At 44.9% G+C, this 18,597-nt stretch overlaps 1 protein-coding gene across 3 annotated transcripts in view; it reads left to right on the top strand.

Moving 5' to 3' along the window:
• Kif13a (kinesin family member 13A) overlaps window positions 1–17,144 on the top strand; it is a 181,403-nt gene extending 164,259 nt beyond the window's left edge. For 2 of the 3 annotated variants that reach the window (XM_038333120.1, XM_038333123.1), the window contains 5 exons: window positions 1,177–1,282; window positions 3,305–3,456; window positions 3,977–4,081; window positions 11,112–11,900; window positions 15,606–17,144. In XM_038333120.1, the coding sequence (XP_038189048.1) occupies window positions 1,177–1,282; window positions 3,305–3,456; window positions 3,977–4,081; window positions 11,112–11,900; window positions 15,606–15,626 (1,173 nt within the window). In that variant the 3' untranslated portion in view covers window positions 15,627–17,144. The remainder of the gene's footprint in view (window positions 1–1,176; window positions 1,283–3,304; window positions 3,457–3,976; window positions 4,082–11,111; window positions 11,901–15,605) is intronic. The other variant, XM_038333122.2, reaches the window with a different exon arrangement.
• Window positions 17,145–18,597: the final 1,453 nt, after the last annotated feature.

The raw sequence follows: 18,597 nt of genomic DNA, 5'->3' as shown, positions 1-18,597 counted from the left end.
AGTGCACTATTTGCATGCAATGCCCACAGAAACCAGAAGAGGGCACTAGAGCTCCCTAGACTTGGGGAGACAAATGGTTGTGAGTCACTTGTGGGTGCAGAGAGCAGAACCCAGGTCCTCTGATGAGCAGGAAGTGCTTTTAAGCACTGAACCATCTCTCCAGCGCCTGTGTTTATAGGTTTTGTTTACATATTTGAGAAACATAAACTTAAGTCCTTAAAGACAGCAAGTCCTGAGGTGAAATGAGCTCATATGATGTGTGAGTTTCCCCGTTAGCCCGCCAGCAGCTGTGTCTGTTCGTAGTTTATAATCTCAGGCTTAGGTTAAATAGCCATACCTTATAGTTACCTCAGACAGCCTCAGCTTGGGCTGCTGTCCTGGCAGAATTATGAGTAGAAGGGCTCAGATAAATACAAGTGATTGCCTCTGGGAAGGGAGGGATGTGGATGGGGCTACATAGGATTTCAAAGGTGGTTTCACGGAGGGCGTGGTGGTTATTCCTTTAATCCCAGCACCCCAGGGGCAGATACAGGCAGATCTCTGTGAGTCTGAGGTCAGCCAGGGCTACATAGTGAGAGCCTATGTCCTAAATTTTTTTCATTGTATTTGTAATGACTTTATTAAATCTTAAAATATAAAATAATACTGACATTTACTTAATGGTATTTGTTTTAATCATGTTGTAACCATCATTAGCATATATGTCTAAAATATTTTGCAATAAAATTGAAAACACATACTGAAACTATTTTTAAAAAAATTACAGCCAGACTAATTTTTTTGGTACAAGCCTTTAATTCCAGCACTTGGGAAGCGGAGGCAAGCAGACCTCTGTGAATTTGAGGCCTCTCTGGTCTACAAAGCAAGTTCCAGAATAGCCAGGGCTACACACAGAGAAACTCAGTCTTAAAACACCAAACAAAAAATTGCAAGAGTTAGATATAGTGGTGCATGCCTTTCATCCCGGCACTTGGGAAGCAAAGGCATATGGATCTCTGTGAGACTGAGACCAGGAAGGTCTACATAGTCAGACCCTGTCTCAAAAAACAAAAAATGAGGAGGGTAAGCGGGGGAGGGGAGGAAAGAAAGAAAAGAAACAGAAACCGAAATACTGGCTGCCTTTCCGTTTTTCCAGAGTGACTTCATCGCAGGTGACCCTTTATCTTTACTTTGCAGGGCTGGCCCGAGAACCAGTTAGACCTGTCTGACTACAGCTCCAGTTACCAGGATGTCGCATGCTATGGGACTTTACCCAGGGACTCGCCTCGCAGGAGCAAAGAAGGTAGTGGTGGCACTGCCTCCGGTGACGATCCCCTCAAGCAGACATTCAAAGCCCATCTTCTTTGCCAGAATATCCCATATTCCCTTACTGGGTTTCTTTTTGCTCTGTGTTCTATATAGCAAAATAATAGTTGTGCATGCACGTACGTAGTGCTGGGGATCGAACCAAGAACCTCATGCATGGTTGGCAGGCACTCTCCAGCCTAAAAGAATACCTTTTTGTTAATTTAAAATTCTCCAAATCATTTTTCGACCCATCATGTTCTGACCTTGTTTTGAGACACACATAATTCTCATTCAGTTTTCTTAACCAAAAGAGTATTTACCTCTCATTCTTTTATGGAGCCCTCAAATGTTATGGAAACCCAACTCAAATACCTAACACAGGTTCATAAATGATAGCAGATATTAATTTGGTCAGTGGCAATGTTATCATGTAAATGCACAGTCTCCTACTGCCTTGAGGAGACCAGCAGTCTATGGAAATGTAAATCAGCTATTAGTTTCTAGCTTATATTTTAACTATCAAAGATCAAGAATCAGTGTAGCAGGAATTGGAAAGAAAATGGAAAAAGACAAAAGCCAGACAAGATATATAAAAAAAATCAGTATAGTCCCACAGAGCCAGGTAGCCTGAGCCAAAAGGAACATATACAAGAAAATATATTTTCATTCCTGAGTATGCCTAGTGAGCTTCTGTTTGCCCTTAAAATATAACCATAGAAGCCAAGCGGTGATGGCGCATGCCTTTAATTCCAGCACCCAGGAGGCAGAGGCAAGGTCAGCTTGGTCTCCAGGGCTACACAGAGAAAACCCTGTCTTGAAGGAAAAACTATATATAGCAAATACAACATTCAGTAAAAATGTCAGAATACACACCAGAGACCTTGGGGATTCAGAGGAGAGTCAGCTTGAACCAGAACTGATCTAATAAGTGGAACTTAAGCCAGATCTTGAAAAGAGTTGAGGAGCTGGAGAGATGGCTCAATGGTAAAGAGCACTGGCTCTATTGCAGAAGACCCGGGTTTGACTCCCAACACCCACATGGCTGCTTAAAGCCATTTGAAACGCTAATCCTAGGGGATTTGAAGCCCTTTTTCTGACCTTCCTGGGCACCAGGCATGCATGTGGTTCACAAACGTACATGCAAACAAAATGCTCATATACATAAAATAACTAATAATGATAATAATTAATAATAGTGATGGTTTTTAAAAGAAAAGGTTTGAATTTTTTATTTCTCATTTTCTCACTGACCAGCCCTTTAATAATTTTTGTAACTTCATAAACTTAAATTTATTCTATTTTATTGTTACTACATTTCCCTGTATTGCACGAGTTGGGAGTGGGAGTGTGTCACAGCACACATCACAGGAAAGCTTGGGGGAGCTCTCTCTCTTTCCACCATGTGGGTCCCAGGGATTGAACTCAGGTGAGCGGTTTGATGGCAAGCACTTTTGACTACTGCTCTGTCTCACTAGCCTAATTTATCCCTGTACCTGCCTCCATCCATTGGAATGCTGGACTAAGTACTGGCATATTATTTTTGCTGTTATATTAGATATATATGCATATATATCTGATGGGGGTATTAATTTTTCGTTGCTGTGACAAGCTACCTGAGAAAAACTAACTTAAGGAAGGAAGATTTCTTTGGGCTCATGGTTTCAAAGGGTTTGCTCCAGGACCACCTTGCTTCACGCTTTAAAGAGCAGAGCATCAGAGCAGGAGGAGGCTGTGATGGTGACTACTTCCCACCCTAAGAAACAAGGGAGAGAAGAAAAGCCGGGAGTCAGAAACCATACCCTTCTGAGGCGTACCCCACCTCCCACCCGTGACCCTACTTCCTCAAGCTCGGTCCATTCAGCTGTTCTCATCAGTGTGTATCTCCGTTGATGAGACTGACACCATTATGATCCAATCACTTCTCAACACATCCTTGAGCTGGGGACCAACACTAGGGTATGGCCTGGCTTCCTGTGCTCGGCTATCCATAAACTCGTGTCCTTTCTGTATTCCTCAGGTTATCCATCCGAGAATCCACATGCCTTAACAGTCAGCCCTTTTAAAGCGTTCTCTCCTCAGCCACCAAAGTTTTTCAAACCCCTAATGCCTGTAAAAGAGGAGCATAAGAAAAGGATAGCCCTTGAAGCGAGACCTCTCCTAAGCCAAGAGGTAAATGCTTGACTTCTCTGCCCTGTGCCGAACAGAACAGAATGGTGTTGCCTTCAGGGAGCAGTGGTTTGCAGTCACGTGTTGGACGCTGCATGCAGACGCGCATGGGTTACGTCACTCTGTGGAGCCCGTTCTCGGAAGCCTTTCTCTCAAGCATGCCGGGTGGTGGCAGGAGGTTTTGATGATCGCTGCCACAGTTTTATTTCACTGCATCAACGGTGTTTTAGTCTTTTCTATCTTTCAAGAGAGAAAGTGATGCCCGGTAGATATTTGAAAACTCGACGGGCCTCTATGTATTTACTTATTGATAAAACTAACGCTGTGTCTTGCCGCAGAATATGTGCGTTCTGGTCCTCTTTCACCAGTAGTTTAACTCTGATCCGTAACATTGGCTGCCGCGTTAACTCACACGTAATAAAAGTGGTGTCGTTGCTCTTTCTAACATGCACGTAACTTAGTAGATATTTTGGCTGTGATCGTCTCTTGTGTGTGATGCATCTGTGTGTCTTAACCTTTGCAGAGCATGTCTCCATCTCAGGCACATAACCCTGGCTGCATTGTACCCCCAGGAAGCAATGGCAGCAGCATGCCAGTAGAACACAATAGCAAACCTGAGGAGAAGATTGTAAGTTCTGGAATGTTTCTGTCATATTGCCTGGTGGTGGGTTGGAAACCCTTTTGCAATCTGCCTTCCAAATGCTGTCAAAGAAATTAAGACGTGTGGAGGCTTGCCTTTACCAGTGAAATGTGACTCTTGATAATGACGTTTTGCATGAATGTAACCTTGACCTGTGATTTTTCTCTAAATGTTTATTTAGCTTGTTTTTACATCAGTTTAAGTTTCCTTAGCTAACGGGGGAAAGGCACCTTTGAGGGCTCTGGTCATTATAAAGGGAAGCGTAAGACAATCAGTTGAACTAATACCAAAAATCTCTCTGATGTGTCTGTGCGTACTGCCCAGATTCTGAAGTTAATCTACCTAGAGGAATTGCATTTACTTGGCGTAAGTAATCCTGCACTTAGCTGTGGGTGTGTCTGAAAGCTTCTTGTGTTGCTGCTACCAAGATAACTGTGTAGCTTGTAGCTGCTCTGTTGCCTTCATCATCAGCCGCATCCCCATCGCTCCAGGTTCCGTAGCTTTTGTTACCTACCTGGCAAAATACAGTCCAACTTGGTTGCTCTCAGCCTGACTTTTAGAGTGGTTTTCAGAGGACTGGAAGGGACAGCTCACACCTGAGATGGAAGGTTCAAGGCCAGCCTGGACTCTAGAGCCAGCTCCTGTCTCCGAGTAAATGAATAAAAACAAAACATTTGAAATGTCATTTTTCAAGTACCATTATCCCTGGTACTTTTGATTACAAGTTATACCTCAGTTTAAAACCAATATTTTTTTTAAACCTGAAGGTTTGTAAACCTGGAAACTCTGCTCTTACTCTGCTGTGGCTTCCTAGCCTGGGGTGGGGACTGGATGGGGCACCAGCCTGGGGCAACAGGAGGCTGTTTGACGTCCACTACTGCCTGTGAGCTGCTATGTTGAGCCGTGCAAGGAGTCTCACTCCCAGCTAAGCAGGGTCAGACCCTTTCGTGGGTGCATCAGTGTAAGATCCATTAGCCGCGGTCACACTGTGCAAACACGAACTGCATCTTCAGCGAGCGGGTCCTGCAGCGGGCCCCGTCTGCATGCTCAGCTGCTGCCTGGGTCATAAAGCAACGCCTCCTCTGCTAACAACATGGGAGGAGGAAAAGGCATACCCTTCCTTACATGCCCGCTTCTGAGTTCTGTTCATCTGTCCCAGCTTCTGATGGCACAGAGGGTCCATGCCAGAGACTGCTCCTTCACCTCCATGGGTCTCGAAGAGCCGTCCCTACTTACCTCACTGTCCACTGTCTTACTGAGAACTGCTGGGTGCACTCAAAGGGCCGATGGCTTTGCCTTTACCTTCAGGCTGTCTGGCTGTGTGTCTGACTGGGTCTGTCTGTGGGCTGACAGGACTCTCACCCCTGGGTTGTAGAGATACAAAATTAAAACCGTTTATTTTGATCTAGCACCCACCAGAGACTGCCATGTGCTCCTTCTGGTACTGCCCGGCACACAGAGGTGCAGTTCCCACAGATGTGCGGCTCTTGCAGATGTGTGGTTCCCACAGATGTACAGTTCCCATAGATGTGCGGTTCATGCAGATGTGCGGTTCACACAGCTTGCCATGGTTACTTCCCTGGCTTTCCTTTAAGGAACTTAAAAGAAAGCCCATCCCCGCAGGCAGAGTGAAGGGTAGCCCCAGATTCTCTTGACCCAAGACACCAAATGCATCACGTGTGGATGCTGCACAGGGTTGAGCAGTACCTAGTACCCTTCCTGTTGCTGGGATCTGCTGTCCGTGGAGAAGCTGCTGTGCATGCACTGTCTCTGGGCTGGTCCACTACTTTGTTCCGTTTGCCAATTTTCCCAGGTGTTTTGGTAAAGTCTGAGTGCCTTGCTTGTTTGAGCTGGGGTTTTTTATTTTCTTTGGGAAACTTTCATTTTGTTTCCTGTCTTAGAAATGGACTCGAGCTATTTCCTTCCTCTGTTGTTTTGTTTGTTTTTGAGACAGGGTCTCACTGTGGAGCCCATAATGACCTTGAACTCACAATCCTCCTACTTTGGCCTTTTGAGCATAGGATTGTAGGTTTATGCCACCATTGCTGGCTATGTCTGACTCTTGTAACTTGGATGTCTGATCACTTAGAAAGATACGCAGGTGTATGCCTCAACCTGTATAAATAAGATTAAAAAAAACAACACATTATTTTTATCCCTTATTGTGGTACAGGGTATCAGACCCAGGGCTTGTGTCAGGCAAGCTGTCTGTTACTGAGTCATATCCCTGCCCTTTATTTTTTATTGTTTTGAAATAAAGTCTTGCCAAGTTTTCCAGGCTGGCTTTGGTCTCACTGTGTAGCCCAGGAAGACCTCTAACTTGTGATCCTCTTGCCTCAGCCTCCCAAGTAGCTATGATAAGACATGCGCACCAGTATGACCAGCTTTGAACTTATCATTATTTATTATTATTATTGCTATTACTATTATTATTATGTATGCAGTGTTCTGCCTGCATGTATGTCTGCAGGTCAGAAGAGGGCACCAGATCTCATTATGGGTGGTTGTGAGCCACTATGTGGTTGCTGGAAATTGAACTCAGGACCTCTGGAAGAGCAGCCAGTGATCTTAACCACTGAACCATCTCTCCATCCCGAACTTGTCTTTTTTTTTTTTTTAAGTCATGACACATAGAGAATAACAGTAAGAAAGTCAGTCCCTTCCCCCTGTATCCACAATACACCTCTCTGGTTTTGCACAGGCAACATATGGTTTCCTCTCATCTCACTGAAGAAACAGAGGTCGGGAATGATACAGCAATTTGCCCCAAGTCACACAGTTACTGAGAATAGAACACACAGACCTACAATCTTCATAACTGAGTGAAGTTCAGTGCTCTGCCTCCAGGCCCTGGGACCTTCATAGACATGCTGGGAGCCCTGGCAGGCAGCCCTGAACTCGGGCCATTTCTGACAAACCTCCATAACCTGATTGTTTTATCTATAAAGAAATATCACCTTTATAAGTTAAATGGGAAATATATCAATCAAATCTCAAGTGCAATAACTATAGAGAAGTCTGAGAGTTTGGACTCCATGCTCCACATTTAGGTTGGGTTGTAACCTCTTTTGCTTTTTTTATATTTATTTATTTACTTATTATGTATACAATATTCTGTCTGTGTATATGCCTGCAGGCCAGAAGAGGGCACCAGACCTCATTATAGATGGTTGTGAGCCACCATGTGGTTTCCAGGAATTGAACTCAGGACCTTTGGAAGAGCAGGCAATGTTCTTAACCACTGAGCCATCTCTCCAGCCCCCCCTCTTTTGCTTTTAAGTCATTTGTAGGCAGGTACAGTTCAGTGTCCCTCGTGATTCAGTGGTAAATGACACTTTGGTATATCCCATCTAAGTCCCCCAACATGCATTGTAAACCAGAAAACCCTTTCCTTTTTCCTTTTTGAAGGCATTTCTTCAGCAAACTTTCTTAAATGTTGTAAGCCATTTAATCCCTGCTGAGGTTTGGGTTTGTTTTCCGGCATATGTAACTCTTTTGTCTTTAGCCTGTTTCCTAGTTGAACTTCTTGCCCTAGAGTCCATGGAGTCTCAGGTTTCCCTGGGTCGCTCTCATCCTGTAGGAATGATTCTTATCTTAATGAGTTTGATACATTTCTACTCATTAAAATAATGGCTGCTTATGCCATCCAGCAAATGGTGTTTCAGAAAGATGAAAGTCCTCAAGTCGCTAATCCTTGGCTGAGAGTTGCTTCTCCTTGCACAGTAAATCACAATTACTGGCTAATTGTACTGGCTACTCTTGGGCTTAGAGAATTGCATTATTTTTGCTAGCTTAAATTAAACAAATAAAGAAGAGTAAAGCTTGAAATTCAATTTTCAGTCTAAATATGATGAATCCAGAATCTAAAAATACAAGAAAGGGCTGATGAACAAGACGGTTGGTCTGTTCGGGCTCTGTTCTTCGATCAACCACACAGGGAAAGAACATCCCATCCCATGTACATTTGGTCAGGGGGTGAGGATCCTTTCCTTTCTTTTCCTAATGCTAGTGGTTAAACACAGTGCCTTGCATATGCTGGTGAGTCCTTTACCATGAGAGTTACACTCCTTCCAGCCTGCATTAGTTACTTTTAGTTACTTTCCTGTTGCCATGACCGAGGCGGCTTAGGAAAGAAAGCATGTAACTGGGCTGGCAGTTTTAGAAAGATGGCAGCATGAAGACGTAAGGCAGGAAAGAGCTCAGAGCTTACATCTCAGACCCTAAGATGGCCCCTGGTGACCCACCTCCTCCTCAGAACCACACCCACAGCCCTTCCCAAGCAGTTTCACCAACTGAGGACCAAGTAGTCAATCATCATAGGAGCCTATGGGAGACATTCTCATTCAAACTACAACACTCCTCCCACCCAGCTTTTAAAATACAATTGTATTACATTTATTTAGTTGTACATGCATGCATATGTGTGGATGTGCCCATGCCATAGCACATGTGTGGAGGTCAGAGGACAACATGTAGGAATTGGTTATCTCTCTTCACCCTGTGAGCCCTGGGGATTGAACTCAGGTCCACCAGCTTGGTGGTAAGCACCTTTACCCACTGGGCTATCACACTGGCCCTACTTGAAAAGAAAAGAAAAGAAAAGAAAAGAAAAGAAAAGAAAGAAAAGAAAAGAGAAGAAAAGAAAAGAGAAAAGAGTTAATTTAAAAGCATCCAAAGATTAGGATACAAGAGTAATTGTATCCTAACTGAACCTGAGGGCATACACCTTTACTCTCATCCCTAGGGATGTAGAGGCAGGCTGATCTCTGTGAGTCAAGGCCAGCTTGGTTTATGTAGCAACTTGTAGGCCACCCAGGGCTGCACAGGGAAACCTGGCTCAAAACAAAACAAAAGATACAAAGGTAAAGTGAGTGTTTCCTTGCCAAAGATTTTGTTTCATTAATTCCAAAATCTTTATCATTGGTATTTGATACTTACCTTTTGGTAGCCAAGGAACTGAGGTTGCTGATTTCTCCAACTAATTTATACTCCCCCCCCTCCACTTTGGAAGAGTTCTAAGGATTGAACCCACTGCCTTGCTTGCCCTAATCGTGTACCACCAAATGTGCCTCCAGTTCTCAGTTAAACAGTTTAAAACTTTGAAAATTAACTTTTAAGTTGAAGTGACAAAAAAATACTAACTTATTATTTTTTTAAATTAAGATAAAGTCTCATGTAGTCTAGGCTGGCCTCAAAGTTAGTATGTAGCCCAGGAAGATCTCAAAATCCCTATATAGCCCAGGATGGTCTCAAAGTCACTATGTAACCCAGGCTGGCCTCAGTGTCACTATGTAGCCCAGGCTGGTCTCAAAGTCACTATGTAGCCCAAACTGGTCTCAAAGTCACTATGTAGCCCAGGCTGGTTTCAGAGTCACTATGTAGCCCAGACTGGTCTCAGAGTCACTATGTAGCTGAAGATGACCTTTAACTTCTGATCTTCCAGCTCCAAACTTCTGAGTGCTTGAGTCTACGCCTGTGCCACCAAACCTGGTTTATGCATTGCTGGAGATCAGACACATGCTAGGCTGGGACAATACCAACTGAACTATGCCCCCAGCCCTGATCAACTATATTTGGGGGTATTTAAATCTCATATGTTTATGAGATACAAAAGAAAATATTACTATAAAATTCAACAGATGAAAAATAAAAAGAAACAAAAAATTCAACAGATGAAATTTATATCTGTATTTGAATAGCCATCTGCCACATTTTGGTGACCTCCCCTTTTTCTCATCTAAATAATATACCCACTCCCTATGCATCCTTAATGAGGAAGGCAGATGTTTGCATCCTGGGTTTCTACAGATATTTGGGTAAGGGGGAAAATAAAGCTGCTTCTGTGATTTTTAAGTTAGTGGAGCTCAGGACTAGTCTTGGGATAAGAACTTACAGGTATACCTTACTGAAGGAGGGACCATGTCCCTTCTCACTCAGCATCTGTGTTCCTCAGGACAGCAGAAGGCATGCAGGGGGAGCTTGCCAGATAGTTCTTCAGTGTCCTCTTCTGACCTGCTCAGGCGTCAGGCACTCAAATGGTACACGGATGTACTTGCAGACATACATAACACTCATATATATAAAATAAATAGACAAACAAACAAATTAAAATACTTACAGAATTTTTAAAACAAAATAAATGTATCATTTGTTTGACAGAGACTAAGTTGTACTCCCTTTTGTATTCTGACTATCTTTGCCAGTTCCCAAACTACTCAATGCTGGAGAATTCTCTTGCATTCACTCTCTGCCTTCCTTGCTTTCTAGCCAAGCCTCTCTCTGCTTCTCAAAGACCCAGGAAATCAGTAATTGATGAACTGTTAGCATGTTTCTGTGTCACGGCATTTAGTGAAATACCGAGTGCAGGGTTCTGAGCTTTGCACAGACCTCATAAATGAGTTCAGACACTTCCCCAGAGGGCCTGAATCTCCTTCACTCTACTTCCCTGGATTGAAAATTGTCAGACCAAACAAAGGAGCCCACTCCTCTGCCCCAGGCAGACTATGCCTCTGCTCACTGACTGAGAGAAGGGGAAATGACACAGCTAACTTTTGCCCTCCATCCAGTTCCTTTCCTTAAACCAGAGGCAGATGGCCTTCCAAGCATTGATTAGACACAGAAGAAATAAATGCATATTCCTGCTAGGCAGAAGTGGGTTCATATTCACAAGTCTCTGAGAATAAGATACTTACTGCCATAGATGACAAGATTTGACTATACTTAAGAGAGTGTAGGTCCAGTGGGGGATACATACCCATAGTTTCCTGCTCCCTGAGGTAGAGGGAGGAGGATTGAGCAGTCAAGGCTAGTCTCAATGATATGAAAAACATGGAATGAGGGGAGTGTAGTGGGGAGCTGTGGGCAGGCTTGCTTCTCATCCTGCCCGGATGGGAATCCTCCATCAGGGGAGGGAGGGAAGGAACAAAGGGATGGGGATGCCTTTACTAGCAGTGAAGTATGTCTCAATCAGACAGTTGCGATAAGGAGCTAACTACTGGCTTTGGCTTCCTTTCTGAAGGACTCCGAAGAGGAGGAAAATGAGCTGGAAGCTATTAACAGGAAGCTGATGCACCCACAGCCTTATGTGCCCGTGGAGTTTGCTGACTTCAGTGTTTACAACGCCAGCTTGGAGAACAGGGAGTGGTCTTCTAAAGCGGGCCTGACAGACTCAAGTGTCCTGGAGAAAGCCGTGTCTCGGAGCCCAACCACCAGCAGCCTCACCAGTGGCTACTTCTCCCATAGTGCCTCCAATGCCACTCTGTCTGACATGGCAGTCCCTTCCAGCGACAGCTCGGACCAGCTAGCCATCTCCGCAAAGGATTCTGAGTGTAGTGAGCACTCTGGACCAGCACTTACGCCTGACTTCAGACCAGCTTCAAATAAAGAGCCTACCGAAGTAGAAAGAGGCTTGGGGAAGGATCAGACAATCACCGTGCCACGCGAGGAAAACAGTGCCTTACCCAAGGGGAATGTGTCACCCCAGAGCATCCCTGAGATAAATTCCAGAATGCCGTGCAGGACTGCCTCATGTTCAGAACTGGGTGCTGGCCCCAGCAAAAATGGCCACCTAGCCAGAGAATTCTGCCCAGGAGAGGTGACTGTAGAGCACACTACAAACATACTGGAGGACCATTCCTTCACAGAGTTCATGGGTGTGTCTGATGGCAGAGACTTCGATGGTTTGACAGGTTGCTCTGTTGGAGAGCCCTCTGGTAGAACGGATCTACCAGATGAAACAGACCATAAAAGTGTCCCAGATGGACCCCCGGATGCTGACCAGCTGCATTCCAAGATAGATAAAGAGCAGGTAATCATTCCCAGAGGTGGTCCTTTGGGTTCTCAGTGAACTCAGCTTACTGGCCACCAGCTCACCAAACCTGTCCACCACAGTGAGATTCACAGGAGAGCTTCATCTGACCTCTGTGATTTGGAAGATGGGTCCACTGCAGAGCAAGCTCCCAACTTGTCCTGCTCGCCTGCTGTGTGACTACAGCTCTGGTTTGGGAACCAAAGCAGGAACCATAGCTGTCGGGTTTTGTTGTTACTGTTGTTTTTTAATTGGAAAATGGTTGGTTGGCGGATGGGCCGTGTCAGACTCGAGAGGTATTCTTCATGTTTGGTCCCTCTGGTGCTTATTGGTTAACTCAAGACAATCTAGTAGTATCTACCATAGTTCATCAGTTCTGTGATTGCTTTGGCTGTCACAGTCTCCATTAGTATTGGATCCTGAGGACCTTAGGTCAGGTGTGCAGCACCCATGGAAAAGCCAAGCAGAGTGGTTTTCCTCTGTAGCTCCAGTTCTTCACAGTGAGGTTGAACAGAGAGATGGATCATGGGGTCTTGCTGGCTGGTCAAAACATCAAGTTCCTAGTTCACTGAGGTCCTGTCTCAAAAATTAAGGTGGTTAGCTACACGTCATTAATCTCAGTACTCTAGAGGCAGAGACAAATGGAACTCTGTAAATTCAAGGCCAGCCTGATTTACATATGAAGTTCCAGGACAGCCAGGGCTACATAATAAGATCCTGTCACAATGCAAGCAAACAAAATGAGTTCAAGGGTAGGGATAAAGGAAGACACATGACCTCCACCTTCCATGTGGCATTCATTGGTGTACATGTACACATACACACATGCACACACACAAGAGAACAGTGGGCTGGATTAGTATAGCTCAGGGGTGTTCAAGGCTTTTGAGTTGTATCCCACAAAACATTAGCAGTAACTATGAGAAACACTTTCAGAGATGTTACGGGTGAAAACCCACCAGTTTTCAGAGTGGAATTGGTCTTTTATACCTTGGTGCCCTTAGGTGGAAAGGCGCTGTTTCCAGAGCAGTTAGTTGTACTTTGGCCTTTGGATGATTTCAGCATTGTTTAATTTTAATACTGGAGCTAACTGGGTTTCCTTAAGGAAAAGTAGATTACAGAGATAGATTTTCAGCTGCTAAGCGTTCTGTTCCTAAGGACTGCCGTTTCTTCCCACTCACGTTTCCTTTTGCATCCCACGCCTGTGTAAACTACAGGCTCAGCAGAACAGTTTGCCAGACAGGAGAGAGGCACGGATGCCTGGTGAAGGCAGATAGGACAGCCACACCCATGGTGCCACTCCTGGTTTTGCTGAGACCCTGTCCCTGTCAGTGCCCTCTGGAGCAACGCTCCAGACAGTGCACTCAGCAATTCTGTGGCTCCTACTGGCCTGGAGTTCAGAGACTAGACAGCCTCCAGAATGCTGGGCTATAATCTACAAACCCTATGCCTGGGTAAGGGAAGTCTGTTAAAGTCCGAAAAGGTCTTCCCGTGTGTAAGAATGCTAGTGGCAGGGAACATAGACGGAGAAGCTCATTGTTCATCTTTGCAAGCCGGTGTGACTGCACCAAGTCCTCCATGTCCTTCACCCTGATCTTAAAGCCCGTCTGATTTTTTTCTTCTTCTCTGTTTCATTTGTTGTTGTTGTCGTTGTTGTGTTTCTTTGTTTTGTTTTGTACTGTTTTTGAGACAGGGTCTCTAGCCCAGGCTGGTCTTCAATTCCCTCACACTTCTAATTGTCCTGCCTCCACCTGTCCCATGCTGGGATTACTGGCATGCGTGACCACCTACCATTTATACTATGCTAGAGATGGAAGCCAGGGCTTCATCCGTGCTAGGTGATCCCTCTACCAGCTGTGCTGCATCACCAGCCTGGCTTGTTTTTGCTCAGTTTGTTAGATCTGAATTAGGTTTTCTTCTCAATCCTAAATACTCACTAGAGGACTGTGGAGAAGCCAGATGAAACCCTCAGGAATTGCTCCACCTACAAGGCTCTACTTTGTAAGGGGTGGGGTGGGGGACATGAAGTTTGCTCAGACCCCAGGGGTAACATCCAAAGAGATAGGATGTCCGAGGTCCCATTGTGAGAAGCCTGGGCTGTTGAAAAGGAAAGAGGGGATGTAGTCTTTGCTGTTCCATTGCCCCAATGGATCAGAACACAACAAGAAGGGTTTCATTGTGAAACATCCAGAAAATTGAGTCCTTGCTGAAGAGCTCTCTCTCTCTCTCTCTCTCTCTCTCTCTCTCTCTCTCTCTCTCTCTCTCTCTCTCGGGTCTCTCTCCCAGCTGTCTTGGAACTCACTACATTGATCTGGTTGGCCTCCAGCTCACAGAGAGATCCACCTTCTCCTGCTCCCAAGCTCTGGAACTAAAAGTATATTCTACAACACTCAGCTGGCCATTCTTTTTCTTCAGAAAGAATTCTGTGTGTCTGAGGAGATGGCTCAGCTTGTAAAATGCCTACTGCATACGCATAAGGAATTGACTTTGGAAAACCAGTGCCCACTTACCAGGTCAGACCTGGGGGAGCATACCTATAATTCTAGCACTCTGGAGACAGGGGCGGCATCGCTTCTGTGAATTGGAGGCCAGCCGGGTCTTATATAATGAGTTCCAAGTCTCAATAAATACGGTGAAATTCTACTGAGGAACACCGGACACTGAACTCTTGCCTCCACACACACCCGTGTACAAGTGCATGTGCAAATACCACACAAAGGACAAAAAATATTTGACACTAGGGTTTCTGCTATGTTGGAGTTGGTTATGATTGCAGTGTGACCTGGGTCTAGAACCTCTTGAATCCTTGGCAGCTGCTCTACCCATGAGCTACAACCCCTGTTTGTATACTAATCTTACTAAGTTGTTTTGACAACATGACTCTATTGAAGAGCTGGAGACATGGCTCAGAGGGTACAAAAAAATCCATACTAGATATGCTAGCGTAAGTGTTGGAGCTTGAGTCCCCAGAACCCATATAAAAACTAGGCATGGCTAGGTAAGTCTATAATCCTAATATTGAGGGTCCTAGAGTTGCTGGCTAGCTGGCCTGTCTGAATTGGTTTCAGATTCACCTGTCAAGACCTGTGGGGTGGGGTGGGGGAATAAATCAGAGTGATAGAATAAGACACTCAGTATTCTCTGGCTTCATCATGCATAGGCACATGAAGTACACATGTGTATACACATATATCATAAATACACATATACAACATCAGCTGTTTAAAAGGCTGAGAGTGTAGCTTGATGGCATAGAGTTTGCTGAGCATGCGTGAGATCCTAGGTTCAACTCCAAGTACTTGCGTGGTGGAGGCACACATATTTAATCCTAGTACTCGGGAGGCAGAGGCAGGTGGATCTCTGTGAGCTTGATGCCAGCCTGGTCTACAGAGCTAGTTCCAGGACAGCTAGGGCTGTTACACAGAGAAACCCTGTCTTGGGAGAAAAAAAAAATTCAACTCTCAAGTACTTAAGTGATATAAAAGAAAACCAAAAGTCTATTTGGGAACCTTTTTTCCTCTAATTTTTTTTTTCGTTTAAATGATGAAATTACTAAGAACATGGATCACTTCCTATAGATGCTTCACCCAATTCTGAGATTCCATAATAAATTCAGTCAGAAAGCCTCTGAGAGAGAGGATGGTCCTGTGTGGGGGTAGGGAAATGGGGACAAGGAGCTTAGACTCATCACCCTCTGTATTCCAGGAAACCACGGCCACATGGTAGGAGACAGCCGTGCTTCTGCAGGCCACAGCTCGGCAGCTTCCCCGCTCCCTCTGTGACCCAGCCCAAGACCGCTGTGACTCAGCAAGACCTCAGACCAGCATTGGGGGAGCCTGGCACTTCCCCTCCCCAGTGGGAGAAGCAGCACTTTGTCCCATGGCGAATCACAGCCTCTGCTCTTTCCAGAAAGGAAGAGAACCGAAATCTCGGCTTACCTGCGTGGCAGTATTGCCGTTTGCACTCCCTACATGCCCCCACTGTGTAAAGACCTCCACAGACTCACACTTTATTCTTGTACATTTTTAATCAGTTCTTACTGCAGACTCTGGAGTCAGTGCTCTGATTTCTTTTTATAAATAATATATATTATGTATGTGAATTGTGTGTCTACGGTATGTCTGTCCAGAGACATATCTGCACATTGAAATGCAGATAAGGGATTTGTCAAAAATCACAAGGTACTGGACTTTGTTACAAAGCGACCTGATGACTGCTTTGACATGAGCAGATGAAAAAAAAAAACTATTTTATTATCGAAGAATGAGGTTCTAAATCCCTCTTTATAGAGAAGGTTGCCGGCGCTGTTCTTTATAACCAAAGAACTCCTATGAGACTGAACGTCTTTGCTGTCCACTCTGTTTTGTGTGAGTATATAATCTCACTTCCAGTCTGGTGCCATACTACCCTTGGCTACCCAGCCATGTGCTGCCCTGTCCCCTGTCCCGTTTCCTAAGCACACTGAGAAATCCCACAGCTATGACCTTTGGTCTTCCACCTAGCCTGATACCTGCTGACTTGATATTGACCGTTGACAATGGCTGGGGCTCCTGCTCTAGCCTAGCATTTCCTATACCCTGTTAGCCCATCTAAGCAGGCGGAATGCGCAGGGCAGTATTACAACAAGCAAACCCAAAGCTGTACCAAGAGTGGAGGAGGGGCGCTGGAGGAGGAGTCTTGGTTTGGGGCTTCTCATTATCACTTTGTTTCAGATTGGTAAATTCCATCGTGGTGTGGTTTTGCCACGTTGCTTGCTTCCGGAAAATGATGACGAGACGGACCGAGCTATCAAATTCATAGGTTTGCACGTCACCTCGATTGAAGGGGGATTGGATACGGACCACTCTGTCATCATATTTTTCATTTTCAAACTCCCCTGCAAGCAGAGACATTGTAGGATTGCGTGTGGAAATTTTTACAAAAATATTTTATGTACTTATTCTGCAGATGCCTGTGCAGTGGACCTCCGTTGTACAGCTACATGTGTGTTGTGAGAGAAAGGGAGGCATGTGTGCGGCCTGCTGTACTTTTGTTAAGTCTTTAGCGTTGGTGAAGGCGATACGGGAGATTTTATTGAAAAGCTGCTGTTTTGTGTGTATAGTGAGCTGACTGTAGTGTTTCACGATCTTCTGTTTAAAACAAAAAGAGAAGCTGTAATTTATATTCCCTTTCAACTTTGTTGTATTTAATTGGTACAGATTTGTGTGTGTTTTAGAATACAAACGGTCTAATTCAGATTTTAAAGCACTGAGCCTCTGTTCTTAATAACATTACCATGGGGTGGGGGCAGAGTTCAGTGCATAAAGTGTTGCCTGTGCAAGTGTGGGGACCTGAGTTCAATACCCAGAACCCACATTTTAAAGAAAAAAATGCTGGGCATGGTGGTGCATGGTTGTCATCTCAGTCCTGGGGAGGCAGAGATAGGTGGATCCCTGGGGATCACCCACCACCCAGCTTAGTCTAATCAGTGAATCCCGGACCAGTGAGAGATTCAGCCTCAAAAAACAAGTTGGACAATGTCTAAGGATGACCCCAAGGTTGTCCCCTAGGCTGTATCCCCACACATGCCGTTAGGTTCAAGTCCAATTTATTGTATTTGCATGCGTACATGCCGCTAAGTCAGGTGTCAGGGGGCCTGCTAACATCTATTAATGTATCAAGGGCTTAGTGTCACCGAGATACCATCCTAGGCACATTTGATGTTTATTTTGATCTCACCTGACAGCACCAGACCTATGGGCACCAGAGTTGTAAAGTGTTGGGTAAATGGAGAGCCAAGGCAGAGTGGTTGACAATGGAGTTGTGGCAAAGCCAGGGTTCCGGCCACATTTCTGCTGCCGCCGCCTTCCCTTTGTGGTCTGCATGATAGCATGACCTGGAAGGACTCAACTTGAAGAGGGCAGTTACAGGAGACAGCAGTGTGCGCTTTGATATGACAGGCTGCAGACTGACCCCGGGGCCTTCTGGAGCAGGTAGGGCATGAATTGTCTCCAAACAAATCTTGACAACAAATGGCAAGCCCGGCCACTTGTGGACCAGCGCTAACGATGCCCTTGCCCAGTCTTTATAGGAAAGCAGGTTTTTTGACGTTTCCAGGAAATGAAGACAACATTCTCTACACCAACAAGTGCCTTGTGTGGACTTCCAGGAGAAAATAGTTCAAGGGAACGGAAAACTCATTTAAATACAGTAGACTGAGGGGAGAAAGCAGTCATGTGATCTGTTAGTAAACAGTGATAACTCAGTTTAGGGGCTTGGAGAGATGGCTCACCCAGGCAAGTGCGTGGTGTTGAAGTGTGAAGGCCTGAGTTCAGATCCCTAGCATTCCTGTAAAAAAGTTAGGCAGCATTGGCTTATGGGAAAAATAACTGTTTATAAAAAATACCTTTAAGAGGGGGCTAGAGACATGGTTCAGTGGTTAAGAACACTGTTCTTCTAGAGGTCATGAGTTCAATTCCCAGCAACCACATGGTGGCTCACAACCATCTATAATGAGATCTGGTGTCCTCTTCTGGCATGTAGGCATACCTGTAGCAGCACATTGTATGCATAATAAATAAAATTTAGAAAAATGTTCATTAATGACAGACAGATATTATCTTCTAAGTTATACTTCCCAAGCAATACTTATTTTAAAAGATGCTATTTGAGCCTTAGAACACTGAGGAGACAATTAGTTACCTATTTATGTGATTAA

The sequence above is a fragment of the Arvicola amphibius genome, chromosome 6, assembly GCF_903992535.2.
Source record: "Arvicola amphibius chromosome 6, mArvAmp1.2, whole genome shotgun sequence".
Classification (NCBI taxonomy): Eukaryota; Metazoa; Chordata; class Mammalia; order Rodentia; family Cricetidae; genus Arvicola; species Arvicola amphibius.
The sequence above is the reverse complement of the archived record's forward strand: the minus strand, read 5'-3'. Positions and strand labels throughout refer to the sequence as shown.